The sequence below is a fragment of the Sorghum bicolor genome, chromosome 1, assembly GCF_000003195.3.
Source record: "Sorghum bicolor cultivar BTx623 chromosome 1, Sorghum_bicolor_NCBIv3, whole genome shotgun sequence".
Lineage (NCBI taxonomy): Eukaryota > Viridiplantae > Streptophyta > Magnoliopsida > Poales > Poaceae > Sorghum > Sorghum bicolor.
This window is the reverse complement of record NC_012870.2, coordinates 72,685,212-72,699,206: the sequence shown is the minus strand read 5'-3', so window position 1 is coordinate 72,699,206 and position 13,995 is coordinate 72,685,212. Positions and strand designations below refer to the sequence as shown.

Here is a 13,995-nt window from a genome sequence, read left to right as displayed (position 1 = left end):
GATAATTCAAAATTGGGCGAAGGTTGATCACTGAAGGAATCAGCTTATCATGGGCCCTAAAAATTTAGCCCAACTATGCAGCCAACAGCCCAACATCGGCACACGGGCTGCACTGCAGAAGCTTTGCCTTCCCCGCGTCCGGCTGCTACTGCCGAGGCGTCGTCGACCCATCTTCACTCCTCCGTCCTCTCAGTCTCAGATCCCGAACTACCAAACCCTGGCGGAGGAAGGCGGGGGCGGAGAAAAGAGATCACGATCGCTAATCCGTGACCGCAGCGGGCGGGATGGCGGCGGCGCTAGCTCCGGGGGTGTCCCGGAAGTTGAAGAAGGTGCTGGAGACGCGGACGGACAACCCGGATCTGCTGGCCTCGCTGGGCGCGCTCTCCACCTTCTACGTCCAGAACACCCCGCAGGCGCGCCGCAACCTCAAGTCTTCCATTGAGCAGCGCGCACTCGCCATCAACCGCCACTTCCTCGACGCCTCGCTCCCCGCCCACAAGGTGCGGTGTTGTCACCTGCCCCTCCTTACACAGCCGCTGTGCCCTGTTTGGTGATTGCTTTGCTTTGCTCTGCTGTTTCTGCTTGCAGGCGCTGGATCGCGTCGAGGGGGAGGTGCACGCGCTGAACGACTCCTGGAAGAAGTGAGTTGGCTGTGTTTATTGCCCTAGTACTGTTCTCTGTTGTCTGCTCTGCTTACCCGGAAATGCCTCATGGAATATTAAGAACCAGTAACTAATAATCAGTATCTTATAGTGATAGTTAACTAAAGCACTAAAGAGATACTAGGGCTGTGCTATAGTTGCAATGGACTAGCGAGAAATGTTACACTTGCTCAAATGCTACCTAGAAATTTTGTTTCTCCAACAACATTTTTTTCTTGCTGTCTACATTTTTTTATCTATAGGTAGCAAAATATAGGGTTAAACTTTCATGATATGGTTTCTTGTACTACCCAAGTTTGGTTTCTTGTACTACCCAATTTTGGTCCCTTTTAAGTCCGTTTAGTCTCAAGGTGTGCTTCCATCTTCTGCTACTCGTTTATATTCTTTTTACTTTTGTTAGGATCGAGGAAGCATTGAGCAGTTGCAGTGCAAGTACTGGGGACATAATTAGTACAACAGAGAGGTTGCAACAGGAACTTGAGGTTATAACTCAGCGTCAAGAAATTGTGTCATGCTTCCTGCGGGATTACCAACTTTCAAATGAAGAGGTCCATTTTCTGTCCAAGCAAAACTAATTGCATTAAATGATATTTGTTTGCTATGTTGATGCCGCGTCGTCTTAAGGCGGACATCATGATTGTATTTGTTCATGATTTTTATGTGTTGCTCTTTTGTTAATGATTAAAGATAAATGCACTTCGGGAAGAAGAGATAGATGATAAATTCTTCAAAGCATTGCTGCATGTTCAAGAAATACACTCAAACTGCAAGGTGCTGCTGCGAACACACCACCAGGTACCATTGCTTTGTCCTTGAAGTTTGGTGGCCTTGAGCCTTTGATGCCTCAGAACGGTGGATTATTAACTGCCGATAATAAGGTAGTCATGTTCATGAAACCTAAAGAGAAAAACAAGTACTGTGCATTTTATTAAGGGAAAAAACACAACAGGATATCATAATGGTGAACTTCAAACTTGGAATTTTTTTTTCTACCAAAATGCTAGACAAGTATGGATTATACTAAACAATGATATGACATTGTGATCTTTCCAAATTTCCAATAGTTAGTTTCCCTATCAAACGGCATTAGATGTTTATATAAAATGTCCATTTTTTTTATATTTGTAGCGTGCTGGTTTGGAGCTTATGGATATGATGTCTGTGTACCAAGAAGGGGCTTATGAAAGATTATGCAGGTATTTCCTTATATAGTCACTTGATTTCATTAGTAGAAGAACATTGTGAATCACCGATTACCATGAAATCAGAGAAATATTGTGAAATAAACAAGTAAATTGGTTTTTCTTCTTCCATTTTTGCTAGTGACCAGTGCTCCAATTTGACATTTTTCATCAGGATATATAAGTACTGCCAAACTAGCATTCTACTTTATATTTTGTATCTAGACATAGCTTATGTCAGGTGCACAACAAAAACTATGTACCTAGAAAAGCCAAAACGACTTATGATTTGTAACGATGGGAGTACTACTTACTATATCATCAGATGGGGTATTAACATGCAAGCATACAACTCATCTATTTCATTGTTTTATCAGGTGGGTTCAAGCTGAATGTAAAAAATTAGGTGATACTGACAATCCTGAAGTAAGTGAGCTTTTGAAAATGGCTGTTCGCTGCCTGAAGGAAAGACCTGTACTGTTCAAGTATTGTGCAGAGGAGGTAATCTATGCGTTTTATATAGCAAAGTTACCACTACCTCAAATGATATCTCATGGTGGCTATCTTCATTCACAGGTTGCCAACATGAGGCACCATGCCTTATTCAGGCGGTTTATAAGTGCTCTTACTAGAGGTGGACCTGGAGGGCTCCCAAGACCAATAGAAGTGCATGCTCATGATCCTCTTCGCTATGCAGGCGAAATGCTCGGTTGGCTACATCAGGTTTCCCTCTTACTCTACCCTTATACTAGTAGACATAGGCCAACATGTAATAATTCTTTTCAAATCATGCACCTGAATGTTCATTCTTTAACTTGTGAAGGCACTGGCATCAGAAAGAGAGCTTATAGTAGTCTTGCTTGATCCTGATGCAATGACTGACAGCGGTCCAACTTCTCGACGTCAGTCTGGTAGAGATGGTGATTCCTCCAGAGGAGAACCTGATGTAACTTTTGTGCTTGATAGAATATTTGAAGGAGCATGTCGTCCATTTAAAGTTCGAGTTGAGCAAGTTTTGCAGTCACAACCAAGCCTGATAGTTTCTTTCAAACTTAGCAATACCTTGGAATTCTATGGTTACACGGTGAGTCTTGAATAGTACCTTTTGGAGCTAAGTAAATAAAAAGGTGTTTCTGTTTACATATAATTTCCTTCTCATTTAGATATCAGAACTGCTGGGTGAAGACACTGCACTGTGCAATACAATATGGTCACTTAGAGATGCAGCTCAGCAGACATTCTTCAATATCCTGAAGAGTCGGGGAGAGAAGTTATTGCGATATCCTCCACTAGTTGCAGTTGATCTCTCTCCCCCACCAGCTGTAAGAGAAGGAATTTCTTTGCTGCTTGAGCTCATAGATACCTACAATAGCATGATGGTTCCTGCCTCTGGAAAAAGACCAAACTTTGACCCTGTTATTTCTGCATTACTGGATCCTATAATTCAGGTGAGCTTTCTGTGCAGCTGTCAGGTTAGCCTTATAAATATAATGTCATGCAAATATCTGATGGGTGTTGTTATCATATATAGCATTGATATTCCATTACTAATTGTACCCATGGTATGATTTTACAGATTTACAGAGTTATTGTGAACAGTAGCACTAATAGCAACATATTTTCACTCTTCAGTTGTTTAATGCCATCATTTTTTTGTGTGTGGCTTACCCTCATGCATCAGTTTGATACTGATACTGATATCCTCTAGAAATAAAAAGAAGCTTAATGTAATGATTTCGAACAGCATACTTAGTCAAAGAAAGGAGTCGAGTAGAGAAGACTAGGACTTGAAGAGGGTGCGTCTAATACTGGACAGATTTGAATGTGTTAAGATACAATTGGGTCAGATGATGAGCAAATTCGACAGCTAGGCCTGACAGGCCTAGCAGTGGAAGTCATTATTGTGCATAATTTGATACTGTTTTTTTTTATTTTAAAATGTAATAGCATTATATGAAGTAGTTCTAGCATATGATGTAATAGTGTGTATTTTCTCACATAGCACCAAGCCCACTTGTAGCAGTTAGATGGATTACTTCACAACAACGATACACTTACTGCACTTTTAGGTTATTGTAGTCATACATACCAAGTAGCCAAATGCTATGGTATGTGCTAATGCTACAAAATGTTATACTCTATACTGAGTGATTTCCCAGCAATTTCTATTGTAAAATCCTTCATTTTATTAGCATTTGTTGTTACAGCAGAATAACTCTTTGTTATCTGCAGCATAACTTATTTGGTACTTATACTGATATTCCTAACTTTGCAGATGTGTGAGCAAGCTGCAGAGGCACAGAAGTCAAAAGGTTCACTTGGGCGGCGTGGTAGAACAAGCTCTGATCCTAGTGGAAATAGCAGGGATTCTATATCAGTTGATGCTATTCTGTCTAAGAATTTATCTACATCGGTTCTGGTTAGTAGCAGCGCTTTTAATATTTACCATGTACTCCCTCCATTCCAAATTATAACTTATAAGACATTATGTCTTTTCATTTAAAAAAAAGACGTTATGGCTTTTCTAGATACATTGTGTTTGCTATGTATATCTAAGTGTATAACAAAAAGTATGTATCTAGAAAAGCCAAAACGTCTTATAATTTGGAATGGAGGGAGTATATAGGATGACTAGATCTATTAGGAAAGATGTAGCCACTGAACTGAGGGCGTATAGCTTGTCTATACCAGGATTCACTTAGATTAACAGAACATGGACATTGTGTGCCAACACTTGAGTTTCTTCTGACTGCAATACTGAACGTAGCATCCTTTTTCTCATAGTTCTTTCTCATTCTATTGCAACTGGCTATCACATGGTCTAATGAAATATGGATGATGTGCAAGCTATGTCTTAAAAGTTCCTTACAGTTGCAATACCAAAATTCTGACATTTTTCTAGTTTATTTCTTATTCTATTTCAAATGTTATTATATTAGGAAAACAGTCATGATTGTTCAACTGCTAAATTGTAAACATGTCATTCTTCCATTCCTTTAATAGTCCCTTGAGGAAACTGCACATGTTCTGAATTTCATGATTGGTTTTATGTTGCACTTAAAAATATCATTGCCAGATGGAAATTGTGTGCTCTTGGTTTCATCATGATCAAATCGGACATTTGTTTTTCACCCAAGAAAGTTAATCTTGTTTTATACTTAACCACTTGGGCATTTCCACTTTGTTTATTCATTCGATGTAACATGCAGAGTGCCGAATCTTCATCCAAAGTCTACCTCATCAACTGCTTGTCAGCTATTCAGGAGCCATTGATGGGCCAGGAGGTTGCTACAAGCTATGTAAACAACCTGCGCTCTATGATTGAAGCACATATTTGTGCCCTTGTCGATAAAGAAGTTGACAGCATTCTTAGGAAATGTGGACTGTCAAATAAGATGCCATACATAAAGGAGTATGGTAGCAAGGCTGATGCAAAGCCTCTGGCAGATATTATCGAGACGTCGCCACAAATGCTTCTGGAATGCTTGAAGGCGTTCTATGGCATTGTGACTGGAACAGAAGGTTCCTTGCCTGAATTTGAGCAGCTGCAGGTTCCAAGGTTACGTTCAGATGCCTGCTATGGTTTGGCAAGAGCTCTAGCAGAATCTTATGAGCTCATTTACAGCGCAGTGATGGATCCAAATAATAGTTATCCTGACCCAAGGTCGTTGGTTAAGCACTCTCCTGAACAGATAAGAACTATACTGGAAATCTGAAGTCTTTGCACCATGCCTTCTAATACTATGTTAAGTAGAGGTGTTTCATGCACGAAACATTGCTATGTAAATTTCCAACTACAAGCTGTGGGTTCAATTGATTACAGAAATATTGAAGTGGTGACTCTTTCTGAACTCTTGTATCAGTATCTAGTATTCTAGTGTCTCCTCTATTCCTTTTTACTTTTTATATAGTTATTGTTTACTCAAGTGCTGTAATTTTGATGTACAGCTTGACCGATTAATATGATACAGGTGGTATACTAAAGCTACTATGCAAGCATGTTAAAATAGCTTCAATTGATTACAGAAATATTTAAGTGGTGACTCTTTCTGAACTCATGTATCGGTATCTAGTTTCTCAGTGTCTCCTCTATTCCTTTTTACTTTATATATAGTTATTGTTTACTCAAGTGCTGTAATTTTGAGGTACAGCTTGACCGATTAATATGATACAGGTGGTATACTATAGCTACTATGCAAGCATGTTAAATTAGCTTTGATATAAAATGTCATTTTTTTCAGTAAGCAATGCATCAAAGCTCAATCATAATTCTCGATTTTTTTCAATACCGTGCAGCTCTCCTTATATTGATTCTGTGTTTGCTTATTATTGCACTTTGATTCTGCTGATTAACCAGCTGCAATGGTTGACTACACCTGAGGAGTGCACGCTGAAGTTTGGCAGGTGTGGAAACTGGAAACAGATGTTGGCAGTCAAGAATTCAAGATCCAAGGTTGTCTAGATTGAAGAAAAATAATAATCTGTCAGACATGCTACTGGGTTTGAAATATATAAGTGTCGTCTGATCAGTATCCTTAAGTTCCGTAGTGCATATGGGCATGCACTGCCATCTTTACAGAGGCTCTGGCCATTTTGAGGTAAAATCGTCTGCTGGAATCCTAAATCCTTTATCTATATCTAATATTAAAATTCTTTGATTCGTCATCCTTACAAGGGAGACAAGAAGATGACTCGATGGTAGCGAAATGAAAAATGATTTCTCAGCTGGCTAATATACACTTAAGGGCTCGTTCGGATGGCAGGGAATCATCCCCTGGATTTATTCCTACCAGGATTGCTTAGCTAATTTGTATACCCTTTGAACTCTTTGGAACAATTCCTGGTGGATTCCACCTCAACCGAACGCGCCCTAATTGAGCGCAAGAAACATTGGTCGTTCTGTGACAGGTTTGGCTCACATGCTTATGCACCTCGATGTCCTCTGAACGTTGTGCGGCAAGAAGAGCTTCAAGCATCGGTATTATGAATCTTTTCACATAAGAAAAATTATGATAAATCATGAGAAATATACATGTAGACGCATAATGAAAGCAATATATTTAGAAAAGACTGAATGACTGATTAATTTATAATGGAGGAAGCATTATTAACTTATTTTAGGTGATCAAACGTGAACTACGTTAGCCCACTGCTCACGGTCTGCTTACTTACCTAACTCACCTGTCACCTCGTAATCTAAGCAGCCGCATGGACTTTTGGACCGGCCTGCGCACACTACTACTGGTTTCCTTGTAAAAGATTGCCCAATTGCTGCCGGTTTATCTCGTCCATTTGGTCTGATCGTGGGCTGTCTGCCCGTGCCCTGGCTGTGGATCAGGTCGGGCTCCCTTCCGTGTGTTGGCGGGCGGAATGACAAGTGGGGAGGGAAGTGGGGCAGCGTGTGGAGATGGTGGAACGGAACTGGAACGGGCAGTGTCGAGGTCGCCGGTCCACGCAGGCGGGGATGATGTGTGACGGCCGTGAGCGCGACGGGAGAGCGATCTTTACGGGCACGGGACCGTGTGGGAACGGGCGCCCGGCACATCACGACAGCACCCCGCGTTCCTCTGAAGTGACCCGATACACGACCCCAGCAAGGAGCAAGGCCCGTTCCAAGACGAACGCGATCGCTTGGCGGATCCCCCGTGGTCGATGTACGAATGCAGCAGACGTGTACATGCGGCCGGGGCCAGCGACGTGCTGCGTGTGCAGTACATTATGGGGCATGAGAGTAGCAAACAGTAGGACTCTAGGAGTAGGTTGGTCGTTGGTCCGAATGGCTCCGGATTTAATGCGGAATTCTGCTCCATGGAACGCCAAAAACAACGACACCAGCCGCGGCGGCAAGCGCACGCCCACCTGTCCAACCGCGCCTCAGCCAAACCAAACCCAACGCCGCCCGCCCGCCCGCCTTCTCCTCGCAACGCCGCGGCGGCGGCAGCCTGCCTGTCTTTGACTAAGGAGAGGAGGGATGAGGTGCGTCGTCGCTCGGTGGCCAGCGAAGTGAGTTTCCGAGGGAGGGCTAGAGAGATCGATGCGGGGCTCGGCGGCGGCACTGCTGCTCCTGCCGTGGATGCTGCTGCATGCGGCAGCCGCGAGCAACGGGAGCTGCGCGCGGAGCTGCGGGAACTTGACGGTGCAGTACCCGTTCGGCTTCTCCCCCGGCTGCGAGATACCGCTCGGGTGCGACGACCAGGCGAACGGCACCGCGTGGGTCGGCGGCGCGCGCGAGCTGGGCCTGCTGGTGCACAACGTCACGGCGCGCGCCGTCGTGCTCGCCTTGCCCCAGGACTGCTCCCGCGGACTCAACGCCTCCATCCAGGCGCTCTTCTCGAGGAGCTACGCGCCTGGCTCGCAGAACGCGCTCGTTGTGAGCAAGTGTAGCCCGGCTTCGCCGTCGCATACCACCAACTGCAGCGACGGCGACAGGTACCTGGACAGGTCGTCCCAGTGCAACACCACCGCCGAGCCCATCCGCTGCGTCCTGCCACCAGGACCACCAGCGATCAGCGGCGGTAGCGACCAACGTTTCTTGGACAGAACCGAGATGCGGGAGCTCGTCTCGGAATGCGCCAGGCTGGTGTCGGCGGCGAGCTACTGGGACGCGCCGGCGCCGGCGCCGGCGCCGGCGCTGCTTCTGGGCGTGATGGAACTGGAGTGGTGGGTGGTGGGCGAGACGTGCCGCTGCTCGCGCCACGCTAACTGCAACCGGGTCACCACGCCGATCGCTGGGCAACAGGCGTTCCGGTGCGAGTGCCCCGAGGGGTACGACGGCGACGGCTTCGCCGACGGCACCGGTTGCCGGAGAGGTCAGTGACGTCATTTAGTTAATTAATGCTTATTATTTCTCGGCTCCGAGTATCGTTGGTTGAATTGGTCAGTCAAATTGTGCGAGCTAGCGAATTTGTTAGAATGGTTGAGTAGTTGACTCCGCTCATGCATTGCATCCAGCTCGCGCCATCAGAAATGGCTTGTACCATGGGCTCGGCTATGCGCTATCAACTGGCCGTAATCATATCGTCGTCTGAGCAAACCACGTACCAGTATACTCCCTCCATGCATACCCATAAACAAATCGTTTTGGACAATGGCATGGTCTCCAAAGTCTAACTTTGTCTTCTTGTTTTTATAAAAATATTTATCAAAAAGTGGTTGAAAGTATTTTTCAAACTCAACAACTTAAAAGTTATTCATGATTTATATTCCTAATGTTTGACCCAAACATTATCCAAAACAACTTGTTTTATGGGTACAGATGGAGTACATTCATAATGTATCAGCCTCTTTAGATCACTTGGCTAACAAGTTGCTAAAAGTAGTCCTAATCTATTCAAATGTGTAGATCAGTAGGTGGACAGAATTTTAGTCTAGTGACGAACTAACAACTAGTCCATAGGTTGGCAAATAATCCACCTAATAAGACTAATAGGTGCACATATAACATTTAATTAGTTTGGGGATCTAAACAGCATTCAACTAAACTTTAGGTGATTGATTCCTAGTTTGAACTTAGAAGCCATGTTAGCAACATAAGGAATGTGGAACGATAGAAGTTTTTTACATCATGACAACGTTAAAATGGTGTTGCCAGAAGAAAGAACATGACCATGTTTGAACTAACACTAGTCATATAAGCAATCTAAAGTTCCAAACAGGCCTCCTTTCTTGGTACATTCTTGGTACATAATATCAAACCCCAACCACAGACATGGTTAATAAAACCACGAAAGGCTCTCCCTACCAACTTCTCTATGAAATTCTGCTGATAAATCTCTGCCTCCTTTCTTGGTACATACCTGTGAAAGGGGATTCTTGTTGGTGGGTTAGTACATTTTGTGATTGGTTAGTCGTTTAGAGAAGAAACAAATTCGCGTATAAAATATGTACACCTACAAATTAGTTGGAGTCTAAGAATTAAACGACCAGAGAGAAGTTATACCAAGTAAATTGTGACCCTTAATTTCTCTTATAATATTTCGTGAATTGTTAAAAAAATAATCTTAGAGCCACTTTCAATAAAAATCTATCGATGCAATTTTTTATGCCATAATTTTTCTAAAAGTTTGCAGGAGCACTGCATATCATTTAGGCCTTGTTCGGTTAGTCCCCTACCCAAGGGGATTGAGGGAGATTTTGACTTATAGGGGGTTTAGTCCTTTTCAACCCCCTCGAATCCCCACCAAATCGAACGAAGCCTTAAGAAGAGAATGCAAATTCAATACATGGTTTTAGCACATAAAGAACCCAAGATCATTAACGATGTAGCCAAGTTTCCAATTAGCTTATGTCATGGATGCAAGACTTCCCACAAGCAACTCTTTTTTTAGAGTTGAAGAGCAGAGCCCCGGTCTTTATATTCCAAAGACCACCAGCTACGCATTCATACAATGTGCGTCAGCAAAAATATACAGCCTTAACAGAAGACGAAAACAATTGTAAAACAGAACTGGAAGTCTGGAACTAGCAACACCATTACATTCCCCAGGCCCACAAGCAACTCTCATGAGGGCGATTTCTTCTATCACCGGTTTTGCACTGACGAATTTAGTTTGCCATCAAAGAGTCTTGTGTTTCTCACCTTCCAGATGTTTCTAAGTCGTATGCATCAAAGCAGCACAATTGTTCTCCTTTGTCTTGCATGCTGCGCATGTTCTCGTTCTCCTTTGTCTTGCCTTGTGGCTCTGCAGGAAGCGAGCCACCAATCTTCTAATGTTTGATCCTCGGGCTGAGGCACTGAATTATGCCGTAAACTTTCATATAACTAACTATTTGTAAAAAAATATAAAATTTGAGTTTCTATGTTTAAAATATGCTGATCATTCATGGACGTGGGGAGTAATCCAATGCTGGTGGTGGTTGTGCACTGCCATATAAACTTTTTTGTGTCTAACTGATGCTGCCCGGAATTGTGCATGATAGGCTGCTTTTGAAACACAAGAATTCTTCAGAGTTCAGACTGCATATTAAGCTATTCCACATGTGGAATTTGCTTTGATAATCTGACGTCGTCATTTCTCCTGTATTTTCTTTGATCTGACACTTTGGTTCAATGGTTTCAGCTCCAAAATGCAATCCTTCAAAATACTTATCTGGAGATTGTGGCAAGACGATCCAAATCACCCTTCTCGTGGCAGGTAATATGCTCATAATATCTATTACCTGATAATATTCAGAATAATGTCTTTGATACACCTAATCTTTTTTAAGAAGTGGTTGAACTGATTTTTAGCATTGCATTGATAGTTGCACAAACATCACGGCCACATATCAGTATATCATTGCATCTTTCTTTTCTTTTTCTTTGTCTTAGAGAACATGTCTTTTTTCCCAGCTCAGCAGAGATCCTGTAAGTTATTCTAGTGGAGATAGTGAATGTATAGCACATTTTTGGATGTGCCCTGAGCACCTGGGCAAATACACTGGTGACCGTTCCTGAGCTGAAGTCAACGTACAACACTAATGGTAGATTGGTAGCAAATTCTCTGAAAAGAATCTTGACTGAAAGCTCGTAGTATGAAGGTGGGGGCATCAGTCCATAAAGCACATCCAACATTGAGAAATTTAGCTTTTCTTTCAGATACATTGAAATTCTTTTGAACGAATACACCGAGAAATTTATAGAAAAAAACAGTGTCAGGTTCATGATATATTCAATCAGACGGCTTGATGAGTACTTCAATATTGTCATGGGCCTCAGATTCATAATTCACTATGATGCCCTACCCTCCCTTCCCTGTTGAAGGAGGGAATACTCCTAGGAAAGTAAGGTCAAATCAGGCCTATTATCTTTCCGCAGAAGGCCAAATAATTAGGCCTACATGATCCATGTTTGCAGACTGGGCTAGATTATCGGGGGCATTCCAGGCTGGGCTGGGCTTCATTTTCCGAGCTCGTGTTTTGAGCCGTGTCATCATAACCTAAAAGAAAAAAAAAGGGGGCATCATGCGTTCACACTCACACCACGGTTGATGAGCATGGATTTTGTTGTACGTACGCAGGGATCATGTTTGGCGCCATGGTGATGGGCCTGACCTGCCTGGCGTACCAATTTCTGAAGCGCCGGTCCGCGTACATCCGTACGAAGCGCAGCACGAAGCGGTTCCTGTCCGAGGCCTCCTGCGCGGTGCCCCTGTACTCGTACCGCGAGATCGAGCGCGCCACCGGCGGCTTCTCCGAGGAGAAGCGGCTGGGCACGGGCGCCTACGGCACCGTGTACGCGGGGCGGCTGAGCGACGACCGCCAGGTGGCCGTGAAGCGGATCCGGCCGCGCGACAACGGCGGCGGGGTGGACTGCGTGGTGAACGAGGTGAAGCTGCTGTCGTGCGTGTGCCACGGCAACCTGGTCCGCCTCCTGGGCTGCTGCATCGAGCAGGGGCAGCAGATCCTGGTGTACGAGTTCATGCCCAACGGCACCCTGGCGCAGCACCTGCAGCGGGAGCGAGGCGCCGCCGCGATGCCCTGGACGGTCCGCCTCCGCATCGCCGCCGAGACGGCCAAGGCCATCGCGTACCTGCACTCGGAGGTGCACCCGCCCATCTACCACCGCGACGTCAAGTCCAGCAACATCCTGCTGGACTACGAGTACAACTCCAAGGTCGCCGACTTCGGGCTGTCGCGGATGGGCAACATGGGCATGGGGGACTCGTCGCACATCTCCACGGCGCCGCAGGGCACGCCGGGGTACGTGGACCCGCAGTACCACCAGAACTTCCACCTCTCCGACAGGAGCGACGTCTACAGCTTCGGCGTCGTGCTCGTGGAGATCATCACCGCCATGAAGGCCGTCGACTTCGCCAGGGCGCCCAGCGAGGTGAACCTGGCGCAGCTCGCCGTGGACAGGATCGGCAGGGGCTGCGTCGACGACATCGTCGACCCGTACCTGGACCCGCACAGGGACGCCTGGACGCTCTCGTCCATCCACAAGGTGGCCGAGCTGGCGTTCCGGTGCCTGGCGTTCCACAGCGAGATGAGGCCGTCCATGACCGAGGTCGCCGACGAGCTGGAGCAGATACAGCTCAGCGGGTGGGCGCCGTCGGCTGACGACGCCGCGTTCATGTCGACGTCGTCGTCGATCTCCTCGTCCGTAGCGTCGACGCGCGGCACGGACAGGTCGTCGTGGGGTGCCGGCAGAAGCCGGACGGAGAGGGCCGCGGTGAAGGCGTCGTTGGTCGTGCAAGAGACGGCGGCGAAGGGTGCAGTGGAGTCCCCTGTGTCCGTGCAGGACAGGTGGTTCAGCGAGAGGAGCTCCCCTTCCTCCAACAGCTTGCTGGGCAATAATTGTTCCCTGCACTGAACTGAAACATCCGACTGCTCATCTTCTATGCTCCAAGTTTAAGCTAGCTAGCTTAGGGGCCTCTTTGGGTTGGGGTGACTAACTTTAGTCACTTTTAGTCCATAAAATGTCAAAAGGATGACTAAAAGGTAACTAAACTTTAGTTCAGGAACCAAACAGGGTATACATTTAAGAACGATGCATCTGTTGATCTGTTCTTGCGCATCGTACGTTCCCTCTTCCCTCCCGTTAATCTGGGAGTATCTGTACATGAAATTCAGTCTTGGGCGGTTGGGCCTGGCTAAGAACAGAGCCAAGGCAGCAATTGGTTGAGGGTGTAGATATACATACAGGCCACCTAAGTTCAAAGTCTTCTGCATCGATTCGAATTTTGATATTTAGGCCTTGTTCAGTTGCTGAAACGAAAAGTTTTCGGTCACTGTAGCACTTTCATTTATTTGTGGCAAATATTATCTAATTATAGACTAAGTTCAAAAGATTCATCTCATGATTTACAGGCAAACTGCATATTAGTTTTTGTTTTTAACTATATTTTGTGCTCCATGCATATGCCGTAAGATTCGATGTGACGAAGAATCTTGAAAAGTTTTTGGTTTTTGGTGTAAACTAAACAAGGCCTTATTTCTTCTTCATATAAAACCAGGAAGGAAGGTACTCGAGTAAATTAGGCCTTATTTAGGGGGCGTTTGGGACTGCTCCACGAACTCTGCTCGATAAACTCCGCCGTAGAGCAGCTCCACAAAAAACTGGAGTTCGTGAAGTACCTCTTTAGGTGCTCTCACAACTCTACCTTTTTTCTCGAACTGAGTGCGTGGAGTTGAAACCGTTTAGCTAAAAAACGTGGAGCGGAGCTGAAAAA

At 45.2% G+C, this 13,995-nt stretch overlaps 2 protein-coding genes across 2 annotated transcripts; both read left to right on the top strand.

The window, feature by feature from the left end:
• Positions 118-5,897, top strand: LOC8085267 (conserved oligomeric Golgi complex subunit 6). The gene is made up of 11 exons (XM_002468194.2): positions 118-500; positions 589-641; positions 1,063-1,210; positions 1,350-1,457; positions 1,791-1,858; positions 2,221-2,344; positions 2,420-2,566; positions 2,667-2,927; positions 3,007-3,291; positions 4,119-4,262; positions 5,053-5,897. The coding sequence occupies exons 1-11, from the start codon at positions 285-287 to the stop codon at positions 5,557-5,559; spliced, it is 2,061 nt and encodes a 686-aa protein (XP_002468239.1). The 5' UTR covers positions 118-284; the 3' UTR covers positions 5,560-5,897.
• LOC8085266 (wall-associated receptor kinase-like 14) lies at positions 7,495-13,527 on the top strand. Its single transcript, XM_002468193.2, has 3 exons — positions 7,495-8,652; positions 10,903-10,977; positions 11,842-13,527. Exons 1-3 carry the CDS (start codon positions 7,878-7,880, stop codon positions 13,134-13,136), a joined length of 2,145 nt encoding a protein of 714 aa, XP_002468238.1. The 5' UTR covers positions 7,495-7,877; the 3' UTR covers positions 13,137-13,527.

Excerpts from the sequence above, each read along its gene's own strand:
- LOC8085266 (XM_002468193.2), top strand. The coding sequence starts at position 7,878 with ATGCGGGGCTCGGCGGCGGCACTGCTGCTCCTGCCGTGGATGCTGCTG. Across the intron at positions 8,653-10,902 it reads CGGCACCGGTTGCCGGAGAG|CTCCAAAATGCAATCCTTCA; the intron begins GTCAGTGACGTC and ends CAATGGTTTCAG. Across the intron at positions 10,978-11,841 it reads AATCACCCTTCTCGTGGCAG|GGATCATGTTTGGCGCCATG; the intron begins GTAATATGCTCA and ends GTACGTACGCAG.
- LOC8085267 (XM_002468194.2), top strand. The coding sequence starts at position 285 with ATGGCGGCGGCGCTAGCTCCGGGGGTGTCCCGGAAGTTGAAGAAGGTG. Across the intron at positions 1,211-1,349 it reads ACCAACTTTCAAATGAAGAG|ATAAATGCACTTCGGGAAGA; the intron begins GTCCATTTTCTG and ends TAATGATTAAAG. Across the intron at positions 4,263-5,052 it reads ATTTATCTACATCGGTTCTG|AGTGCCGAATCTTCATCCAA; the intron begins GTTAGTAGCAGC and ends TGTAACATGCAG.